Here is a 24,630-nt window from a genome sequence, read left to right on the forward strand (position 1 = left end):
CAGAAAAAATGGCTGGAGCAATAATAACGCAAGTCACAAAAAGTCTCCAAAAGTAAAACTTTAGTACTTCTTTTCTGGCCACAGAGATACGAATTTCCGGCTGTAATAACGTGGCTAGTGACCAGAGGCGCAGGACTTCTCTCTGTGGGAATATAGTAAATATCGCTAACTGAAAGAGAATATTAGATTTCACCTTGGTATCAGGACTGTTTTATGCCATGACAAGAGGGGAGAAGAAAACTGAACCCCCTTCAGCAGTTAGGAGAACTTCTTTCATTTCCACTTCAAGAAGGCTCTGGGAGTTTCTTCTGTGTTTTCTTACAAGGCCTTTGGTTTTCGCCTCAGTGGCCTGTCTACTGGGAAGCATAGAAACATCCGTATGTACACACTCACATATTCAGTAAAAGCACACATAGGCTGTAACAGGAGGGAGCGTACAGAGAAGAGAGAGCTCTAGATGAGTGGTACTGTTCAGGGAGGATAAGATATGGAGTATTAATAGGAGCTGGATTCTCTCTTTCTCTTCTCTGTGTGTGTATGTGTGTGTCAGTTCACAACCCAGGCCAAAGCAGGCTATTCTTGGGCTTTGCATCCACCAAAGACACAACCACACACATCAGCAACGGCAGCACAGCCTGCACACACAGCACCCAGCTTAACTCAATGTAGGCGCTGAAAAGTGCTTTCACTGATTGCATGGGGGGCAAAAACCTGTTAATGGCCTGAAACCTTACTCACTCATGTTCAGTGTAAAAATCAATCATAATACAATACAAAATTAGAACCTGAGATCACTTTCATGGGAGCAAAGTGGCTGCATTAATCATTATGGGACCATAATGTTATTTATCATCATTCAACACAGTTTAAAGCAGATTTTCAGAATACTACATCTTAAATCTATAAATATAAATTCTAAATATATGAATCTATATTGACCACTAAGGCCATCCTATCTGACTGCCATGTCTTAAGTGGTCCAGAGTAAAGAACAGAATCAAAGCCATGCAAAGGCAAGCACCAGTGTCATTAAGAAACATTAAAAGCTCATGAACATGCTATGGTTCAGCCACTGTGATCCTAAAATGAATCTGCCTTGAACTGAAATATGTCTGGAACATCCTGTCGTTAAACAATAATTCTTGGCTTTATCAGAGGAAGCTATGTTACAAAATCCTTTTTGTATGGCTTTGTCACCTAGAAGAGACTGAAGGAGACTTAACAGACTTAATGCACATCTTGTTCACCTTAATAGGAGCACTTAAATACATCTGTCAGGTAAATATCAGCTTTGATGCTCAAAGACAATAAAATTACTTTAACAAACTACCAAACTCTGAATGAGTCAATTTTACATTGTTCAGGAGATTATTCTCATGTCAGATCAGTCTATAAAAATAATTTTCTGTGACAGCCAGACAGTAGACAGTAGAATTCTCTAACACATGATGAAACCGATGAGAACATTTATTCCAGGATCCACAAGAGAGAGGTGGGGAAGCTGGGGGCAGTCTATATTTCGTGTCTGAAATAGGTGGTCAGATGGTCAGACATATGAACAAGCCAAATCTTTGTCCAGATGATCTAAACCATTTGTTTTAGGGGTAAAACTAAAAATGAGCACATCCAAAATGTCATGAATAACATCTAAATGCTCATGAATGAGTGTGCATACAATTACAGTAAGTAGAGCAGATCGAAGTTGAAGCAGGAAATCATTGTGTAAACCTTTGACGAATGTTTACAACTGACAGTGTGGATAGTAATTTTACCAACCATCTCTGTTTGTTTTCTTTTTTAAATAATTTTTTCTAACCTGGGGTTTTGCTTAGTTGCTGTCTAACTGCTCATGTTTTCTGCTCGGTCAGACTCCTTTTGAGTGATGCTGTTGATAGTCATAATGTTAAAAATTACAAATTTATACAGACAAAGGAAAAGACAGAAAAGGGAAAATGAGGGACAAACGGACAAAAAAAACAACAAAGAGGAAGTAGAGTCCAACTTAGGAGTCAGCCAGAACAAGGGAGATAGAGTGGGCAGAGTGAAGTGGTCACTGAGACAGAGGATGGAGTGAAGAGCTGAATTCCAAAACAGCACTGTTTCGAGACATGATATTGAATATATTTTGCATAAAGAGGGTCCAGAGAACACACTCACTGCTGACAGCTGTCTAGCTTTGTGAAATGACTGGCTGTACGTCTCATTACAAGGGGACAGTGGGTTGAGAGTAAACGCTGGACAAATCCTGCTAGGAAAATCTAATCTGTTTAATGAATACCTGATTTTACCTTTTGATGTCTTGGCACAATATTTACTATTTAGACTAATATACGCTGATGTAAGCTGCTGAAAGATTCACATGTGTAATTGTTCTTGATGTCATGCCTGAGCAATAATGTAGGTCACTACACATATCATATTAACACCATAAAAAGATAAGTCAGTGTTTAAGTGACCCCCTGCTCTTATTACTTAAATTCAAAACCCACTTGCTTAAACATGTCATCAAACTCCATGATATCACTGAGAGAGCTGGTATCTGTATCTCCAATCCCACTGTTGCTTTTTATTCTATGCATTTAAATGGCCAAGTTAGTGGATTCTAGTAATTGAATTAGCAATGCTTCCAGAGCTATGGAGGATAGTTTCTGTTAGCTACTGATTGGCAGGGCTAATTGTCTGCCTGACAAAGTTTAATTGCAAGAGACAGGCCCATGAAATACAACATGTGAGACTGGAGAAAGCCTTTTGTTTTCTTTAGAGTACCCTTTCTTCTTAACAACATGACAATATGAGGGGAAGTAAAGAAAAATGGAAGCACAATATACATCTCAACACTATACAGTGTCTGTTACCAAGGGGAGCTGGTGTGGATATTGTTTTCATGTGCCAATGCAGGAGGAGAGAGAGAGACTGAAGTGAATATCCAATATTTTCTCCTCCTCTGGTGGTGTACTGAATGGTGAACAATGCCACTGATCCTCCTCATCCCAGTGCTTATTGACTAATGCTGGGCCACAGTGTTCCTGTTGAAACTCTGCCTCATTGTCTGTTTCTCATTCTGTTTCGATTTTGCATGGAAACAGCAGGCTAATATTGGATTTTTAAAGTTTTCTTTATTTTTATTTCTTTGCTTAACCTTTGGTGTATTCAGCCGGCTCTTATTTTGCCTGCAAATTAAACACTTTGGGCTTTCAGGACCAGCACGAATGTGTGCAGCCTGTTATTCAAACAGGGTAAAAATTGAGCTAGAAATGGGCAGTGCGGTTTACTATATCTGAGTATTCAATATCATGAAAGAACATTATTTGGGAAGCCCACAGGCAAACATAAACACAATGCTGAGAGGTACATCAAGCAGGTTTGGCCATTCGTCAGCCCTGGCAACACATTGAGAAACCGAATACAATGCAAATGCAGAAGGGCCCAATTCATCAATGTTTGTCTCGTCTCTCTAGTGAGCTGTGGAAGGTGGATAATGGCGATGCCAGCATTGATTTACCTGCCCAACGTTGGCAGCAACTGGGGGCAGGGAGCTGAATGAGGGACAGAGGGGGCAAAAGAACTATACTGAACAGATGTGAGATATAAATTGGGATTCACCTGTAGATGGAGGAAGGATATTATGCTTTGTGGCTGCTGTTTTTATGGCTAACTCTTTGGCTGTGGTATCTTTATATGTGTCATTAGCTGTGCATGCGGCAGATTTAAGTCCTTGTCTTCTTTTTTTTTAACTTGAGCTGCAGTTTGAAAGTGGAGCAAGGAGAAAAGTATCCACTTTTGTTCTTGACAGTGTTCTCCAAATCAGTGAGGATGAGGGTAGAGGTTGACAGGGGGAGGAAAACCTCTTCAGGCTGTTGAGACACTACAGAAAAAAAACTTTAAGTACCACATATTAACTCCAACAAGTCCATAGGGAGGGCTGAGTCATGTTGCAAGGCCCGACTCTTCCCACTTCAACCCACAATTACCATTAAGTCTGAATACATACTAGTAAGTTCATGTAATGTGGAGGATTTTCTACGTATACTGTTTATGATTCTGAAAGTGTCACCCTGTTGTGTAAACTGTTCCTCAGACAAACCTTAACCTCTCCAAAGTGACTGAGCCCTTTATTCTCCCAAGAATATTGAAGACCAAATCTGAGGGGTGGCCTTGAAAGACACATGGGCAATGAAAAGGTAAATATTCTCGGATGGCTAAGAATCAACTCTTTTAACAAAGGTTCTCTTTCAGTCCAACTTTTGATGTTCCTGGCATTTTCTGTTTTTAATACCTCCAAGCAAGGAGAGCATTTATTGAGGAGATTATGGTTGCTGGGGCTCAGACTCTATTGATCTCTGAGCTTGATGTGTGCAATAGAGTGGGTTAGACCAAAAGTGTTTAGCTACCCTCCTAAGTGTCACTGCTCTCTAGAACCTCCATAATATGACAGTAAGACCACCAGGTATTCAGAGTTAATTTACTGCCACGCAGGATGCTAAAAAAAGTGACTCATCATACTGCAACCAAGGGAAGGAAAAGTGAATGGGATTCATTTTGCTTTCATGCAGCAGAAGACCAAGGTGGCTGTTTTTTTTTTTTCCTAAATGTTTCATGCATGTACATTGAAGATCAGATCTGCCTTTCATTGATCTTATGGTAATTATATCCACCTCTTTAGTGTATTATAGGCTGTTAGTATTACACTGGCTCAAAGACATCTGTAGGGGCAGCTTTTAGCTTGTTTGCCTTCTGCAGGAAAAAAAAGAAGACCCTCATGCAACTCTTGTGAACATTGGTGCAACCAAATAAAATGCACTGGAGTACTAATGACAGTTTGCATTCAAACTTTCTTTGTTGGCTCTGGCACTCTCCATAAATATTTCATATCCAACAATGAGAATGAAATAAATGTAAACCAAGCCACAGCAGCAACTAAATATCGGTGCAATTAATCTCCTGTTGTATGCCAGAATGAAAAAAAAAGTATTGAAAGAAAGATTTCAGAGGGAAGTGAATGGAAGAATAGCACTTGTGCTCCTCATATTTCAGCAGTTGAACTTAGCCTTCCCCTTAACTCTATAGCCCTGGTCCAATCAAATGCAAAGCAGGGACAAGTGCAGAGGTCAGTTTAAATTGGCTTCAGGCCTTGGCAGAGATTAACAGGTCCTGTTCTCTCAAGAGAAGATGTCTTGGAGATTAGGGGTTGATTGTGTCTGTGGAATCTCCTCACTGATTCTGCAGTGCAAGCCGAGCACAGGATGAATTAAATAAAGAAGGATGAATGGGTGCGCGGATGGCAAAGAGCATCTTTGAAAAGCATCTGTGTCCCAGTGAGTGGCCACAAAAGGCTGGCTCTGCATGAATCCTCATCTCTATCCGTGGGGGGTTTATCTGCCTTATTCCCTCTGTCTGTGTGCTGTCTCACAGCTCCCTAAATCTTTGTGTGTGCCACCCCCCGCTCCTTCCTATCCAAAAAATTCATGCTCACTTGTTATTTCGTCTGACCATTTTTCTCATTTTCCCTTTCCAGGTGGATTTATATCAACACGGCTCTCTCCATTCTCCCTTTTGTTCCATCCAGTCATTCTCTCTTCCCTGTTTCTCTTTCTCTCCCTCCTCATCCTCTCCCCTGGTTTTCCAGGGTCTAAATGGCTAACATCAACAGTTTTTATCTAGATATAAACCACTCAATGTGTCAATGTATGCATGGTAAGTCAGTGTGTCACAAAATACTTAGCTCTATGTGGGCTCATACGAGAGTGAAAAAAAGAAGAAAAATGAGAAGTTGCAGAGAAAAATTAGAATAACGACATTTGATTGAATGGAATGAAAGGTGAATGAAATATAACTGCCACCTTGAGTTTGCTGCAATTTTTGTGCATTTTTGTGCAAATTTTACATGTCACCTCAGTCAGAAGGCAAAACCCCTGAAGTTAGCCTACTTTAATTTCTGTTTAGCATTTGATTCTTTTTGTGTGTATTTTTATACCTTGCTATCTTGAGAAGAGCAGAAGAGTTTAATCAAAATGGTAGCATCATATTAAAGAAATTGCACAAGGCATTAGTACCCTGTGGAAAAGTAAGAACAGAGTATAGCTGCAGAGTATGTCATATACAGTTTCAAATTGGATTTAAACATGAAGGGTATTAACAGTGACTAGACTTTATTTCAACACACTTTCCCACCCTCTCTGTATCGACCAACCCCACTGTCACTCGACCGGATGGGAAGTTGTTGTGACATGTGCAATGCTAAACCATTTTACTGTAACAGCTTTAAGTTGTGGGAGCTGGCAGTACCGTGCAATAGTGCTGTGTTTGTTGGGGACTGGCACTTGATGCCTATGCCAGTGTGTGACTGCAAAAGTCATCTGAACAGACAGACATATTCCCCAGAAAAGTGTGTGAGTCAGACTGAGGGAGAATCAGAAAGACAGACCGAGAGAGCACTCACTTGGATCAGTGTCAGGTCTTCGAGATTGAGCCTGAAGAGGTGATTTCTGTAAAAACAAGGAAACATGTCAGCTGATGGGGCCATTTTCTGTAAATAAACAAAGAAAAAGATGGATGTTACGGCATACTTGGTCATAGGGTGAAGCTTTGTATAGTATTTATCTGTGTTCTCTCTGTAGCCCTTTCATCTTCACTCTCCCTAGCTGCAGAGCCACCAGTACAAAAGGATCTCCACCTCCAAAACTGGAGCATACCAACTTAAGATTTCTTAAATTGCAAGTTGGGAAGTGAAAATGGTTCAGAGGATGTTCACAAACTTAAAAGAATACTCACTGCATTCCAATGACATTGCTCCAAGTGATGTCACTTGAGGCAACGTTGGCAACTAATTTATCAGTTTCTGCGCAGCTACCTCTGGAGCCACAAAATGTTTTATACAACTTTTTTCCACATATGCAGCAGTACTCCTCAAGACCTGTAAACAGACTTTGATTTCTAAAACCTGTGGAGTTCCCCTTTAACACTGCTGCATCTGAAGCACCTAAAGTTTTCCCCACTTAGAAGTTAAAATGAACCTTTCCATTGGTAGAATGGGGAGTTGTAAGAGTTAAGTCAGGGTATTCATAGGGACTGATCTCAGTCGATGGTTGGATTCAACCACTACAGCAGACAGACCTCTAGGTTTTTCCAATCCATATTTAGGATGCAAAAAAGACTTGATAAATGCTACTGTAAAAGGGTTTATGCTCCTATCCCCTGGTTTTATGTGACTGAGAAACAGTGAGAGTGAAAAGAAAAAAGAGAAGAGAAAGAGAAGCCTGGCGGTGAAACCTCACTCTAATAAGTGCCAATCCTGCCTTGCCTGAAGCTTTTAAAATTTGCAAGGCACAAAAAAAAAAAACTGTTTCACAGGCATTTCTAACTTTTCAAGAAACATTACGTCTAATGAATGTCCTGTTAAGAGGAATATTCTGTATATTGACTAGCAATGTCTCAGGTCTGTTAACAAAAAACATTATGTACCATTATCAGAATGAGATATCATGAAACCTGATAGTAGGACTAAAAGCATTATTTATTGTGATTTTTTTTCCTTTTGAGACTGCTGCATTATCCATATTTTGTAGTTTTTGTTATATGGGCCAATAATGGACTAAGAATTGTGAGTCCATGCCATTAAACTGTCTTAAACATTTGGTAGGTTTAGTGCAAATTCACAGCAAAAACACTTTTTAGAGATTGATCTGAAAGATTTTTAAATATCTAGTAATAGCTTTAACAATAACTCATAATGTATCTTTTTCATGTGAACAGTCATTTTTAAAAAGCAAGCACTGTTTTTTTCATTAAGCAGATATCTCATTTTGGAGTTAAAAACTTCAAGCCTGTTCACTCACACACACACACACACACACACACACACACACACACACACACACACACACACACACACACACACACACACACACACACACACACACACATACACACACTTGTACACACATACACATACATGGAAACACTTTCACAGAGATCTATCAATCTCCAAAGGGGGCTATCAGCAAGGTCTCGGTGTGGCTGCGGCCCCGTTTTACTGTATTGATATCTGCATCGATCCCTTTTTCCTTCCATTATCACCATAATCACTCATACTTCTAACCCAACCTGCACCCATCCTTCCAGCCACATTACCTTTCACAGTTCAAGAGATGCCAAGTTGGCACCGAGAATTGAACAAAATCTCTTATTTGATCTGTTGAGTGCTTGCAAATACCATGTGTTGTTAGGATTGGCTGAGTTGTAGCTAAAAATAAGGCATGGCCACTAAATATATTTTGCTCTTAATCTGTCCACACACACATACACACACACACACAAACTTTTCCTGATTAGCCTTTTCCTTCTAAGTTCTTGCGGTGTACTAGTAAATTCCCTGGGCTCACTTTGTTTCTGTTTGTTTTGCTACTCTAACTCCTGCTCTTATCCCCTGTTCAAGTTATAGTGAGTGTTTCTATTGACAGCTAAAGCCATTAAGAGAGGTGCACAGCACACTTCATCTGGAATCAGCCAGAGATTCACACAGCGTGAATGTATGCACCCGTTCCTCACACACAAACACATTCAAGAACACACACAAGGAGGGCACATGCATTTTCACTCATGTATGCATGCACATACTAAAAAGCACACTGTTAAGGGAACTAAGAGTGAGCAATACCATTCAAGTTCTGTATCTCAGTCACAGAGAATCTTCACATACACACACACAAACTTGGCTGGGGTTGACAAAGACAATGGACTTTGAAACAATCTTCAAAACCATTTTTTTCTGGCTTTTGAAGACATCTATAGCAAAACTGACGATTGCTCATGCAAGCACCAACCAACACTGGGAAAAAAGGAGAAAGACAGGACAATAGAGGGACCAACAACAAAAGAAAGACACAGGAGGGAAGACAGAGAGAAAGAGAAGGGGAGATAACAAACTCAGATATGGATTACCTGGCACCGACGATCAGTTCGTTCTGGCCAGGGTCAAATGTCAGCTGTGAGTAATCCACCGTGCCCTCTGCCTTGAACCTGAAGATCCACGGCTCCATCTCTGCCAACAACACCACAGGACACAAAAACAGTGAGCCTATCAGATGTGGCGAATTAATGACTGCAGATGACAGCTGTGCTGATGATGAATTAGCTGTGTTCAAAGGGCTGCTGTAACTTTCAACAAGACCCTAAAAGAGTGGGTTTCTTATAGGCCAGGTTTATAATAGCAACAAGACTACATCCCTTTCCACTACTGCGGCTGTTAAGAAATGTATTTGTTTCACTTTATTTGTTTGCGCATTATTTACAAATCAAAATGGGGTATGTTCGCTCAGACTCTGTCCCAAATTTATATGTCATAAAATGCTAATTTAAACTAAAGATGAGGCAAGACCACAAAAGCAGTAGAAGTGTTTCAGACTATAAATTAAATTTTGGCCTGTAGTTATAGGACATGAGTGCTGAATATTACTGACATGCAGCTGGTTGTTGCCACACATCCATAAAGCCTGCAATAACAGAATGAAGAGGTGGGGCTAGTTAAAAATAATTAGCTGCGTGGGGTGTCACAGCTTGACATTACATTATTTCAGACCAGCAAATCTTCAGTTCATCGAGAACCAGCCTCCTTCAGACAAAACAAATCACACCTGAGGTTCCTAGGCAGGGGAAACACTGGGACCAACAATTGTGGAATGTATCTAAATTCGTTTACTCAAGTTCTTAAGTACACTTTTAAACTTTGTATTTCAATTTTATACTACTTATTGCTTCTGATCTATATTTCAGAAGGAAAAATTGCACTACATTTTTAATAGCTTTAGTCACTAAGGGCACATTGAATATTAAGATTTTACATATTTAAAATATTATAAATATATAAAATATTATGAAATATGATGCATTGTTATAGATTAAACTACCCAACAGTAAATAAAGTAGTTAAAATGAGCTCCACATCAAATGGCTACATTAAAATGCTTCCACATGAATATATCAGTAACAATAATCTAACTGGAAGGGCACCCAGAGAGCGCATACCTCCACCAAGCTCAATGTCAAACAAAATACAGCAGACTCCAGAGAAAAATTTTCACATTCAGAGTAAATGATCCGGATCTGCTCCCAAATGTAATGTGTTCTTCCTGGCCTATGCCAGATCCCTCCACCAAATTCAATGCAAGCTGGTTCAGTACTTTTTGTGTAATCCTGCTGATAAACAGACCAACAAACAGACAAGGGTGAAAACATAACCTCCTTGGCAGAGGTATAATAATATAACACTCACAGGGGATATTTTTCTGCATAATGAGTTCTTTTACTTATTATCTAATATCATCTTTGAAGTAAAAAACATGTCTCCTTCCCTTTAAGTGTCTTATATGTTGTACAGGCCCGTTTTGGGTGATTTTGGGCTATATAAGTAAACCTGACCTGACTTGACTCATTTACAGTATGACAAACAAACACACAAAAACAAATTTAATTTCCTTCTGCATAAGCCATTGCTATAGATCATTACATTTCTGTGTTTTATAGGCACATTTGCCATGGTTGTATAATGACAAAGTTTAGCATATTTTGTTATCACAATGCCGTAACAAAATTTGTCAGGTCAAGGTCTTACCAGGGCCCTTCTACTGAAGGAAATGAAGAGGAGAAGAAAAAAAAGGCTTAGAACTGTCCTAGACTGATAAGGTCACTTGTTCAAAAAAATCATAATGCATGGATCAGAGTACTCAGCATTAGTGGTTCTCAGGCTCCTTGTCTTAAAACCCACAAGACCAGACCGGAGACCTCTATTAAAAGGGGAAGTTTACAAAATAGTGAAATACAGATGTCTTCTGACTCAGTGGGAAGTCCTTTGATTTCTAAATACCATTAAAAACTACTTCTGATTGAGTGGTTTCATGGAAATGTATATCCTGCATGAACCATGAAGACTGATGAGATTCTGACTTGTTATGGAAATAGATCTTGTCTCCTCTAGCATGGAATGGCGAACACATACATACACACATAAAGAGAGAGAGAGACATATCCCAGACAGACACTGACATCTTATCCAAAACATGCCTGTGCGCCCAAACCATTAACCCCTGACCAATCGATTCACAGGCCCCGGGTGGTTGCCAAGCGATGACCATCTGGTTACCCGATAGGTTTAGTCGAGGTTGGTCAATCAGTCATTATGGTGACTGTGTGTTCTCCATCGCTCATCATGTGCCTTATCCATGGTCATAATAATTTATCCCTGTAATACTGTATAAACAGCAGGGATTACACATCAAGAAACCATTACCATATATTGGACATTTTCTCCACATAGCAATATATTAGTATTTTTGAGCAAGGTGCCAGGAATCCAGCAAGGTGCTGAACTTTTAGCAGTGGTTGCTACAGTGTTTTAAAATCATTCATCACTACATCTGTGAGGTATTTCGAGACTCTAAAAATTTCAATGGGACTTTTTTAAATTACCAGGAAGCTTTCCATCAGGGCCGGAACAGAGGGAGAGGACAGCTTGAATATCCTCCTCAAAACACATTATCTGCTTCTTCAGGTACACCTGTCAGGCAGCATTTCAAATGAAAGCACATTCTCCCTTGACTGCATCAAAAGCGAGTGCTTCGGGTTTCTGTGACAAATGTGGGATTTTGGAGTGATTCAAAACAAAAACAAACGGAGGAAAAAATGGGAGCTTCCAAAGAGCATCTGCGTCCTCCAGTTCATGTAGTGGGACCAAACTCTGGCTCTCCTAACAAAACAATATCATCTGCTGCAAGACAGTGCCACTGTATACAAAGACATTTTCCCTTGTTCTCTTTCAAGTCTCCAGTGACAAGTACAAGAGAACTACGAGAGGAAAAAGCATCCAACATCTGACTCCAGGTTTCACAGTGCTGATTTATTTTCATTAGAAGCTGAGAGATAAATATTTGGGAGATCACGACCAACTTTTCCCTTTAGATTTAATTTTGCTTAATGGCTGCTGCTTTGCTTATTCTGAGGGGATGCACAAAGTTTTAGATTTGCCAATCCTTTGGCTCCACTGGGCTTGTTTTTTACGCTATCGAGAGGATCCATGGCATACAAATATAGCTTTGGCACCCCCAGGGAAAGACAGTGCTTGATGGACCCAACTTCTCCCCATAAATCTCCCTGACTCACCATGGGAGGCTCGCTAACGGGATGATGGAGTGTTTGTGTGTGCCTGCGCCTGTGTGAGACAGAAAGAGAGGATACGTGCAGCTAAATATACAGTATGGAGCGTCCAAAAATCAAAATGATGGGGGTTATTAGATCATAGTTTGATGATGCAAAACTGTGGCACACTTGAAAAGACTTTCAAAAACAAAACTGTAGGATACTGCTGATCTATCTTATGATATTTATTTGTTTCATAAGATAATTAGCAACACCTAATTTTAGGGGGACCCAGGGAGGTTTTTATGATCCCATATAAAGCCAACAATAAATAATAAATATCCTCTAAAAACCAAATCCTATCCCTTATCTCACTTCCTAGATTTCAATTCTGCTTTGCATTACGCTTGTTAATATCAGGTGCACTTTAAATACATGTGATATTGTGATCACATCACAGCCATGCTTGTGCAGCATATGCCTGAATCAGGAGACTGGCTGCTGATGACACAGACACAAAGGCGTGATTACACACATAGACACACACACACACACACACATGGATTGGGATGGAAATTTGGAGCGCAGCCAGAGCTCTAAGCCAAAATGAAACTGACAAACATACACACACACACACACACACACACACACACACACACACACACACACACACACACACACACACACACACACACACACACACACACACACACACACACACACACACACACACACACACAAGCCCATCCAATCTTCTTCTACTCGGTCCCATCTTATCCCCTTAGCCCCTGTCTCCCTCCTCAAAATAGAACATCACTCACATCCCGTTTGTTATTCTCCGTTCTGACACAACGCAGTTGACACAAAGACAAAATGACAGGATATATAAATATTTACACCAGCATCAGAGGCCACGCCAGTCTTCAGTCTGCCAGTGCTCAAAGATACTGCTCTACAGTACTGCTAGGCCAGCAACAATGGCAACATGTGGAACCAATTCTGAAACATGAATGGTTTTTCTGTGAGAGGTGTAAATAGAGGGTGGCAGTAGATACTCACTCAAATTCTGCCCTGTGGTAATGGCCAGCAAAAGAATGGCAGCTATTTGGTCAAGTTTATGTGGGGAAACGATTTACACCGAGCAGTTGAAAAACAAACAGCTGCTGATCTAAAGACAAAGGCAAAGTCAGTTAAGACCTTCGAGCATGACTCTGTGCTCGAAGGTTTTTTTTCTCTATTTTGTTATTTTGGGCAAGAAAAACAAACACATTTTACAGTTAAAAGTGTTATAACTCAAATTACCATGGCTGTGCTGTGGCCCTGGGGCAGCAAGTTAATCATGCAAAAAAAACCACCGTGAAGCCACAAGTAATTGTGAAATAAAATATTTAAATCTAATGTGTATTTAGCAATGGTGTCCTTTGGTTGTAGGGGTGCAGGAGAAGAGACAACCTTTTAGCAACATGATCAGATATCTTCTGGCCACTTGAAAAAAAAAAGATGAAAATGTAGGGAAATGACGTGTGACAAGTAAATTAAAGAAATGCAAATCCAAAATTATGGGCAGGTCCTTTTTCATTTAACTGGCAGCTTGTGAGCCATGAAAATAAAACATTTCTAGAACATAGCTGACCTTGTACATGAATAGAGCAGAGTTAGTGTCAAAGACCTCAAATGGCTTTAAATTTAAAAGAATCATCATCAAATGAGTAATTAAAGGATGTCTGATACTAGTTGTAGCCTGTTAAATTTATGAAATCTGTGATGCCATTTGTTTATCTTCCTGCCTTCAATTCCCTCTCTCTAACGATGTGCTAGCCATTCAGGAATGATAAAAGCTGAGTTTTTTCTGTGGCTGTAAAACAACTCCACTTCTCAAAGACATGAGCCTCAGTTTGGCCTGTGAAGGCATTGTTTACACCACAGTTTATAACCTTTAAAAGCCTTCAAGCCTACAACCAGGAACACTAGTCAAATACAATACTTTATTAATACAGTACATCTCCGGGGCTTTGAGCTATAATAACACTACCAATGCTTGATCAGAGGACTCGCTAAAACATATTCTCTAGAAATGGGGATACAGTCTTTCAACACCCCTCCTAAAATAATCCTGTAAATGCAGGCATTTACATTGAACCTCTGCTGAAGCTATATTCAGACCTGTTTTCGTGAAAGCGTAGCAAGTGTACCTTTTGGATAAACATTTGAAGTGCTGTCGCTGAACTGTACAGTGCATCTCTTTTCTGAAACCCTATATTTTTAAAATCACCATACAAAGCTGAAAGCAGTCTTTAGACTATAGCATCCTTGCACCACGGTAGCAATTCTGTCAGTCAAGTGTTGTGCCAAGTCAGAAAACCACCATCCCCTGTGGGGTCAGATCCATTTGGGGCACACCCTTCCACAGTCAGGCCACAATCACACGGGGAGAAAGATATACTGTCACTGGAAGACTCTCAGTCAAACCTTGACCTTGGCATCTCATGACGGGTCACAACCACTCTTTGGGCTCTGTATTGTTTAACTCCTTTTTTTTTTACCAGGCTAGCTGATTCTTTGGGCTGTTTCAGTGAGCTGAGCCACATCTATAGAGTAGCTGCAGGTCCAGTTGCACAAGCTACTGAAGGAAAGCAGGATATTTCTCTTTTACTTCCAAATACCCTTCACCCTACTGTCATCCCCAACCTTCACCTGAAAATGATAGGTTTCTTACCTTTGGACAGACCCAGGCTTGCTGTTTCCTGTAGCTTCCAATCTCCGTTCTAAGATAAGCTAACCGACTGCTTGCTGTAGTTTCATATATAAGTGTAATGCAAATCTTCTCATATAACGTTTGCCAAGAAAATGAATGTGTATTCCCCAAAATGTCAAACTATACCTTTAAACAACAGTACAGTTAGGCACGAGCTCTAAATGTATGTCTGTGTATGTCCAAAAGGATAAGGTTTTCCCTGAGCAGAGTGGGAGTGTAGGTTTGTTGTGATCCACAAGGGTTTATCTAATTTGTTTGTAGTTCTCCCAGCTCAGCTGAAGATTACATTCACATTCTCAACATCAACAGAACATTACATTACATGGAACACAATGACTCACAAAAGAGAATGATAATTGGTTTAAAAACTGGTTTTCCTTCCCTAACTGTAATGACTCATAGCTTTTTTGCATTTATTGCAAAAAAGCAAGTAAACAATGTATAAGGATTGCTCTTGTGTTAAAAGAAAACTTTCTGTCCCCAAAGTCTGCAGTGTTTTAGAGCTTTACTACCAGGGCCACAGAACTAATGTGCAGACACTTAACAAGCTTGTGAGAAACTTTTGGGGAACCTTCAGGAGTCAACAGCTTTAAAAAGCCAATGAAATGTATATGCATACTGTACATGTTTCTGGATCAGTGCATTTTAATTTTATGAAAAATAGTTCCACCTATTTATAGTTAAAACTGGTAACTGGTTTTAATGTTGTAGCTGATCAGTGTATGAGTGGCATTCAGTTGACAGCTTCTGGTTTAGCATGTAACCTAACACTCCCAAAAGAGCAAAACTAACTCAAACACTGAAGGCATGACAGGGACACACATTCATTGTGATTTGAACTGTGAAATATCATCTAGGTGCCAGCCACCATGACTCAAGACTAAAAAGTTTCCCAACGGCGTGACCTGGGGATGTTGAGAAGGGTTCAACTTCCTCTGACATGTGGGAAGATGGACCAGTCATGCTTATTTTGATTCCCATGGGAAATGGACAAACAGTTGTTTTTTTCTCCACTCAACTACAAGAAGTGAGGAAAAGCTGATCATTGTGTTCAACATCTTTCTGCTTCTAACATCAACAAGCTACCAAGACTTGAATAAGAAATATGATGGATGGAAACACATTGTTCTGTAAGTTTGAAAGGGGAAGAGCGAAGGGGTGTCAGACTTTGAAAGTCCATGCTCTAGGAAACAAACTACATTGTTAGGTGTTCGTATAGTAGCAACATGAGAAAATAACCGCCAAATCAGAATGTAAATTATCAGCTCAATGCTGAACATGCGCACAAGCCTTATGTCCTCTGGAGGTAGACATTAAGAAAGAATTTTTCAATTTGGTGACCTCCACCATCAAAATTTAGCATACTTACTATACAACATCTACTTTAATATTTCTACAGACTCTCTTATCTACCTCTCTACAGTAAGAAACCAGTGTATCATCACAGCTAACCCCTCAGACCAAAGACACTGAACTGCAGACAGTGAAGCCTCTGAGTTCCTCTCTCTTTCCTTTCTCTTCTGTACAGTTGCCTTTGTGTTAGTGAACCTTGTCTGATTGCTTACTGAAATGTCGACCCTCTTTATTAATGCTCCCATATTTCAACCAAAGCATTAAGCCACTGGAGCTTAATGGGCCATTCTGGCACATTAGAGAACACAAAAGCATTTGACCAGTGCTGACCCACTGGCTGGTGTGCAATCCCCCTCACGCAGAAAGCACAAGGCGGGAACATATCACGTTAGCTGGGCAGTTAGTCATCATCACTGCACTCAATCGGCACAGAGGGAAGAGTTTCACCTCAGCTAACAATGAAGCGACTGGGAAGAAAGACAGAGTAAGAGAGAGAGACAAGGTTGTAGAGGAAGACTGCTTGTGTCTCTGCTGGGCAGTTATACTGAAGATGAGTTTTTGCATGCACATGGATATTTGTACACACTCAGTGGCCTTGGTCCTCCAGTTATTTTTTTCCAAGACAGAATGCTATGTGATTATCTAACTGGGACTCTGCTGGACTGAAAACAGCTCAATGACATTTTGCTGATTCGCAGTGGGTAGACAGAACTGCGTTGATCTCTACTGATACTTCCTTTTGACCAAATTTGACAGCATTTCTCTAGAGTTTAGTTGTTCAAAAGCAATGTAAGAGAGGGTAAGGATGATGAAGTCTGATGCAGAATATACTGTATCTTAAACTGCAGAGCCATGAAGTAAAGGCATGTGAGGAACATTGTGTCTGCTTCCTGTCTTGAGGAAAAAAACAAAGAGGAAAAAAGGAAAGGAAAGGAATAAAGGAAGGAAAAAGACATTTTTTTTTTTCTAACTGAGTTACTGTTGTTAAAACAATGGTACAATGGTTTAAACAACTGGGTACTTGATTTCAAGCAGAGGTAGACAAAAGCAGGCTCCTCATTTCTAGTTAACAGACATCAATTTTGCTGGCTGAAATGGCAGCAGATTGGCAGAATGTATTAGCTGTAGTTGGCAAGCTAATTAAGCTAACATTAACTTGTTATACAACTCTGGGTGACTTTTTAATGTTTCCAGCTCAATGAAAAAGAGAATCTTATACAAGGGGTCTTAAACATGCAGTTGTTGACTACATACATGACATTGTGCTAAAAGATTGAGGCAAAAGCTTCATAATTCAGGCAATGGAAGTAAGAGTTGGTTACTACCACCTTTTATGTTTTCAAGCATCAAATGTTAAGACAATAGTTTCTAGAGGTTGCAGCTTTTACTCCAGATTACCTTTATTACTTTCTACAAAATAAACTACTGATAATATTTAATTTTCATTTTGTACACAACAACATGCAATCCCAACATTCCAGTGCTGATAAACCAAATGTCCTGATAAACTGACCATATATGGTCTACAAATCTTGTAGACCATATATTGTCACTCACTTGTAGAGTGAAAGTAGATGTTGATGAAGGAAAGAATGTGATTGGGGTTAGAGTGACAACTGGAGGGAGGGAGAAATGGATGTAGAATGAAAGGATGTAAATAACTACAAACAGCATTCAGAAAAGTTCATATACATGTAACTATGGAGGGAAATGAAAACTTAATGAGCTGTATTGATGATTTCACCCTGGTGTGTGTGTGTGTTTGTATGTATTTGTTTGAACTCTTACCTGAATGTGGGATGAGTGGGTGCTCTGTCTTGTGACAGGGTGATTCAGGCAGCAGCACTGGCCCTCTCCTACTGACCACGCCTGCAGGTTGCAGGACCAGCATGCACTGCAGCAGCAGCAGTGCATGCTGGGTAGCAAGGAGTCCCATGGGGTCCTGATCTTGGCTCACTTCTCCTCAGGCCTCAAGGGCCAAGAGCATTGGAAAGACACACCTGGAGAGATGGAAAGAGAAAGAGACAGATTTGGGTTTAAACAAAGGCTTTGGATTCGGGTGGATTTGATTTAATCCAAGCACTGAAAATCTTAATACACTATAGCACCTCTGCATCGCTACAGTCTTGAAGCAGGAGATGAAAAAAGGAGGAAAAGTAAATCCTTACAAAAGGAATGAGGGAGAGCGGTACAAAGAAGAGAGAGTGTGAGAGATATTGGCAAAAAATTGTATAGTGTGGCTTTGCTGAGCAACAGCAGTGTGTGTGCTCCTCGTAGGCACCCAGAGACCTCACACCTCTCACCTCTGACACCTGCTTTATGAATCAGACATGGCTCTGCATTGCCAGAAAACACCTAATGTGTGTGTCTGTGTGTATGTGTATAATTTTTGTAATATCTGAGATTATGTGCCTTTGAGCATGTCTTTATTCCAACTACAGAGGAGCTTTGTTTTTTTATAATGATGAGGGGCAGCAATTGTTGCATGTGTGCTGTGTGATTTATGGGTGAGATACATATATATATATATATATATATATATATATATATATGCACATCTGCACAGCAATCCTCATGGTTCAATTAAATCCCATAGCTGCTGTAAATCTGATATGTATCTCTTCTCACGCATACCCTCAAATTGCTGAATGCTAATATATTCTTACTGCAGATTAATTCTTCGTGGAAAAGTCATTTGCTACAAGAAAAACAAAGCTGTTTTCTCAACTCAATTGTTCATGATTTCTTTTTTAGACCATCTACATCATTACTTTAATCATTATGTCATGCTGTTACCAGAAACTATTTACACTGTGCACAGGTTGAATAAGCCTCCCTGACTGTATACTACAGTATGAGCAGCATGTGTGGTGGAGCGAGTAAAGATTCTGAAGATCTTAGCTGTAAAGGGCTAGTAATGGCAATGTTGCTTTGCTAAAGCTTTTTCATATCTGAAAATGTATTCTGCAACTGACCCTGTGAAGCATTCTTATTATTTTATTGGATGTGAAATGGGCTTTTCATCTGTTGTCCACTCAGTGGAAAAATGTGTTTTTTGTAGAGTAAGAACAGAACAATCCTCCCTCCATGACAGAGTTGATTTAGTGTGAATGGTAGGTTGCATATGAGCAAAAACTATTAATACCGCACCTGTTGTGGGAAGACAGCAAAATATGGAAAAATCTGCAAACTGCAAAAAAAAACAACACCCCAAAACAAACAAACTGAGCTACGAAAGAATGAAGTGGTAAAAATGTGCTCTCCTCAGACAAAACTCCTTTCCATTTCTCTCTAAAGTATGAATACTCCTTGGAAAGCTTGGAGTGGCTCTGGGATAGAACATAAGACACCTGCAATGGAAAGTTTACTCTGCCTTTAGTGAGCATGAAAAAGCTTCATGACCTTGGGGCCTTTATGGAATTCATTCAAAGTCCAATGTATAAATGCACAGGCAGTGGGGATATGTGGTTTGCTTTCACCCACAGAGTAATGTCCAACACCTGTTATCCATAGCAGGGAAAGCAAATGACAGCCACTGCCAGTAGCCGCTCTCTGTTCCATTTTTCTCTCGTCTTGACAGTTCACACGTCAGCTTCTATACTCTACGCATTTTCGCTTTAGTCACTCTGTCATTTTACATGTCACTTTACTTTGTCTGTTAGTTTCCTTGACAGTTTTTTACTGTTTTTTCCCCACCACAACTCCAATTAACCTGTTGCAGCTGAATGCAAGCAAGTCATTTCCCCCAGGTCGTCTGTTAGCTAGGACATTCTTCCTGTTATTTTCATACATAAACTTTTATGCCTGCATTCATGCTGGGCACAGAGGTGAACTTGACATAGGAAATGAGATTAGTGATTTTTTTACAGTTTTGTCTGTGTGTGTGTGTGTGTGTGTGGTCGGAGATTTAAATGGGCTGTGGTACTCACACATTCCAGTACACACAGACATTTCCACTTAAGCCCACACACACATACAGTGAGGTAGCTGACAGGAGCAGAAGCCGCGGCTAGGGAGCTGAGCACTCTTTGTTGACCTTGTTTCTTCTGTTACAGCTCTGCATATGAGCTCCTGTCCGCTCGCACATACCTCCACACATATGTGCATACAAACACACGTGCATATTCAGAAAACACTTTTTTTTTTTTAGATTTTAATTTAATTTAATTTCTTTTCTTTTTTTTTACTTTTGCAAGCAACAGTGAAAACAAAATGTAGGAAAATGCATATTTAATGTCAGAGTCGAATTGCAAGAGAACCCTTATTATTTTTGCCTTACTTTCTACATCTGGACTTAAAGAATCTCAAAATGCTTCCTTTTCTGTATTTGCATGAAAATGAGCTGTAATGAAAACCTGTCATTACACAGTAAAACAATTAAGACCTCTACAATCTAAGATACTGTAAATATTTTTAAGTCATAAATTAAAAAAATACATATGTCACCTTAAAGACCCTCAGATAACCTGATTTATGCCCACACATGCATTTGCATTATGCCTTCTAATGTCAGTCACAGAAAGCCATGACTTGATTTAAAACCGAGCCATTTGAACTGTTGTTTCATTCCCCTTAAGTGATCGCTGGTGGATCCTATTTTCTCTGCTCACCACAAGCCAGTGACTGATCCTATGGGAGAAGACTGGGACAACATTCAGTGCTGTTCGATGGTCTAAACTACACACCTCTACAAATACGGACACACAAGAACATTCGTACACTACCAGTGCATTTACAGCACATCCACACACTGAAATCACCTTGGGACCAGGTGATGGATATTATCCCAGTACATTTGGGGCACAGAGCAGAGGGAACCCAAGTCACAGAAAAACTAAACATAAATGATGTTTGAAATGCATGTACAGAGCAGATATTATAGTATAGTATGATACATTATGCAGAATGGTGTTAAGCGGCGATTACCTTTTTCTGATTTTAAAACACACACAGCTGATCATCAATATGCCTTGCTTCATTTTTTTGTTTTTATTTTATCTTGACCTCATCAGGTCATATCTGAGGTTGTTTTTCACCTTTATACACAGTAAAGCAGTCATGTGACATTATAGGAGAAATATACATGACGGTAAATACAAGACATACAAAACAACATTACAACCATCTTTTGAATTTTGAGAACTGATATGTACAGTAATCTTTACCCATTACAGTAACAGGTAAAACTGGTTGAAATTTCAATATCAAATTCTATAGGCAACACTTTTTGGGAGCTGAGGTCTCAGCTAACTAATCAATTGAAATCTTCCTGCGGTAACAAGTGGAGAGAGTATCATATTAACACCACTATTGATTTTGTCTGAGGGGGACTTCATGATGGTTAAATTACACCACACATAATGAATAGACTTCCAAATAAATGCTGGCTTTGTATTTGTCATATTGACACATGCATGCGTACACGCTCACATATAAGGGGGAGCGTGAGATCGGGGTCACACCACACTGCTGATAGATGCCTCTCTCTCTCACTGCTCTCTCTCTCTCTCTCTCTTCCTCTGGGCAGACAGGACACACACCAGTAAAAATCAGCCCAGACTTTGCTTTAGACCAGAGCACACAAAGACACTACTGAGGTGCTTTATATAGCTGTATGCTTATTAGGCAGAACACTTGGATGTGATTTATTGGGAGTTTCCCTGTTTATCACTCTGTCTATCAGGTGGGTTATTGCCAGTTTTTGTTTGTTGTTCTGTGTCTCTGTCCATGATTTGGGCATCTTGTGTTTAGACCAAAGCACGCAAAGAAATGATGTTTGCTTTGTACTTTGTTGTTAGTCTGTCTGAAAAGGACAGCTGACTATCTGATTTTATGAATGTCAGACTGACGCATTACTTTATGGTTGAACTAAATAACTGAAGGATAAAAGAATAAAATGATGATTGACTCAACAAATGACTATCCAACAAAAAAAGTCTAAACTCAGTTTACCAGATGGCTGACTGACTGGCCAAATGAACAACTGATTCACTGACTAAGTTACCAACAAAATAGACCTACTGAGTGTCAGGCTAGAACACTGAATGAAAAGTGATCTGACAAAATAACGAACTAAGTGACTGACAGAGAGACTGAGTGAATGACTGCTGCATAAAACACAACATGATTGACAGCCCAAGTGGTCAACTGAGTGACTTATCTTTGTATCAGCTGTAGTGAGGATTTTTTTTAACTGCCAACTGTCAGATTTTTCAAACTTCTATTGTTTCCGTCCCTGCCCCTCTCTCCCCTTTTTCTACCTTTCATTGACCTTTCCTTCACTGTTTATGCTTTCAGTCCACCTCCGTCCGCTGGGTGTCTCATGGACTCAGTGAAGGGTGACAGAGAGGATGACGGAGAACGATATTGCCATCAAAGGCTCATTGCTGCACAGCAGGGTCCTTTCCGCTCTGTGACACTCAGATCAGAGGGAAGATTAATTCTGCGTGCAGAAATGTTCATATCTCTCCATGAATGGAACTGAAAAGCAAACTTGGATCAGATGGCTTGTTTGTTTCAAAACCTTATCTGTGGTGCACAGTGCGGCTTTTGATCAAATCAAATGTGCACATGTGCAGTTTGTCTTTTTTGCTCTTACAAATACTCTCTCTCTGTGTCACGCACACACACACACACACACACATACACACAGCACTGAGTAAACAGCTCTCTCAGTTCTCTCTCCAGCCTAGAATGCATTTCACAGTCCAGCTTCCTTATTCCGTACCAAAATTACTCTGCAGTTGGATTGAATAAGTCATCATACTTGTGTGTATGAGAAAAAAAGAGTCATACATTGTGGCATATGCAAGCATGTTGTTGTGTTTTATATACTATAAATTATATATATTACTTTGCTATTAATAACCTGATTTTTATTTTTCCTCCACTTGTTAATCGCATAACTAGTCCCACAATTTTAAAATGGTATGCACAAAAACTACATCAAATCTAACGCAGCCATTATAACTTCAGCATTATGTATTTTAGTAGTCATCCGACATTGTATTGACATCTGTCTTTGCACAAATCAGTAGAAAAAATCTCACTTTTTCTCTTTCCATTTCTTGAATACTATACATCTTAAAAACATCAAACGTAGTACATAGGTTCTCTAATCAAGCCCTAAACCTATTTTAAAAAATTGCACCAATATACCAACAAGTAACAAAGGATTTTTGCATTTCTGGCTAATAACTCATGAACCAAAACTTATTTTTATGGTCTTGCTTTTCATTAATTCAACCTTTAGTTGATATTTCTTTTACAACACTTTCTGGTTTTTATATCTTAAAATTGCTTTTTTCTACTATCAGTTGCTATTACTACTAGGATTACTTTTTACCTCTCTATGATCTTATCTCTTTTTTATCTTTTTTGGATTTTACTGATTTACTGTCTTTTATTGCTTTAATGTGTCCTTTCTTTAAACATCTGTCTTTTAGTTTTATTGCCTTTTCTTGTAAAGCACTTTGTGCTGCATTTATGTTATGATATATACTATATAAATACTATTACTATTATTATTACTATCATTCACTGAAAAGTGAATCTTTTGACATACAATGTATTCTAGCTGACAGTGACAGGGTACTCTTGTGTCTGTTTGCGCATGCATATTTCTTTAGTGTAATGCTATATCTTTCCCTGCACAGAATTTGCCTCAAACTGAATTTCAATCTGTTCCACAAACAGCTCCAAATTGGAATAAACATTGAATTGAGTAGATCTGTTTTCCCCTGTTGGAACGATGCTCAGAGATTCCAATCTGTTGTTGGGTTTGTAAAGATTTCAAAAAACAGAAAGGTGTGATTTGCTGTGTATAAAGAGGGGCACAGACGATGATACATAGCCGCTGGAGACATGGAACAGGAGAGAGTTTCTCGGGTGGCAGGCTGAAAAATTGCAGGTACTCAACTTAGTTCGAAGTTTACAAACTCCTGCTGAAACTTTTACAGTAGGTAGTCTCAGGGTCAATTTAGGATAATGTCACCCTCCCCTGCTCCTGAGTAATGGTTGTACACACCTATACCCCTAGTATTTTTTATTTTTTGTACAAGCTGAAAAACACAATGAATGTTAAACACAGCAAAGGCTGTGTGTACTGAGGTGGAAGGCTTTTTTTGACCAGCCCTGAAGACTCCCCTGACCACAAGCCTTGGTCCTTGCAAGACCACAGCTTTGGTCCAGTTAACTCTGGGACATATAGTACATCACACACATTTGCAGACACTTACTGAGTCTCAGAAACACACACTCTCTCTGCCGCCTTGCTAAAAACACCCAGCAATTTCATCCGAGTCCCACCCTAACTCTCCAGAGGCTCCCAAATCCTGCTGTTATTTTTACTCAACTCGCTTATCCTCTAGAAGTCATGCTGATGCATTACCACG

At 39.6% G+C, this 24,630-nt stretch overlaps 1 protein-coding gene across 3 annotated transcripts in view; it reads right to left on the reverse strand.

Annotated features, from left to right (window-relative positions):
* Positions 1-24,630, reverse strand: part of sema5a (sema domain, seven thrombospondin repeats (type 1 and type 1-like), transmembrane domain (TM) and short cytoplasmic domain, (semaphorin) 5A) — a 127,480-nt gene that overhangs the window by 78,611 nt on the left and 24,239 nt on the right. For 2 of the 3 annotated variants that reach the window (XM_040127508.1, XM_040127506.1), the window contains exons 2-4: positions 18,026-18,237; positions 8,941-9,040; positions 6,440-6,485 (exon numbers count right to left, since the gene is read on the reverse strand). In XM_040127508.1, the coding sequence (XP_039983442.1) occupies positions 6,440-6,485; positions 8,941-9,040; positions 18,026-18,173 (294 nt within the window). In that variant the 5' untranslated portion in view covers positions 18,174-18,237. Of the gene's footprint in view, positions 1-6,439; positions 6,486-8,940; positions 9,041-12,153; positions 12,192-18,025; positions 18,238-24,630 lie in introns of those variants that run through there. The other variant, XM_040127507.1, reaches the window with a different exon arrangement.

This window comes from Xiphias gladius, chromosome 5 (assembly GCF_016859285.1).
Source record: "Xiphias gladius isolate SHS-SW01 ecotype Sanya breed wild chromosome 5, ASM1685928v1, whole genome shotgun sequence".
In the NCBI taxonomy this organism is placed as follows: domain Eukaryota; kingdom Metazoa; phylum Chordata; class Actinopteri; order Istiophoriformes; family Xiphiidae; genus Xiphias; species Xiphias gladius.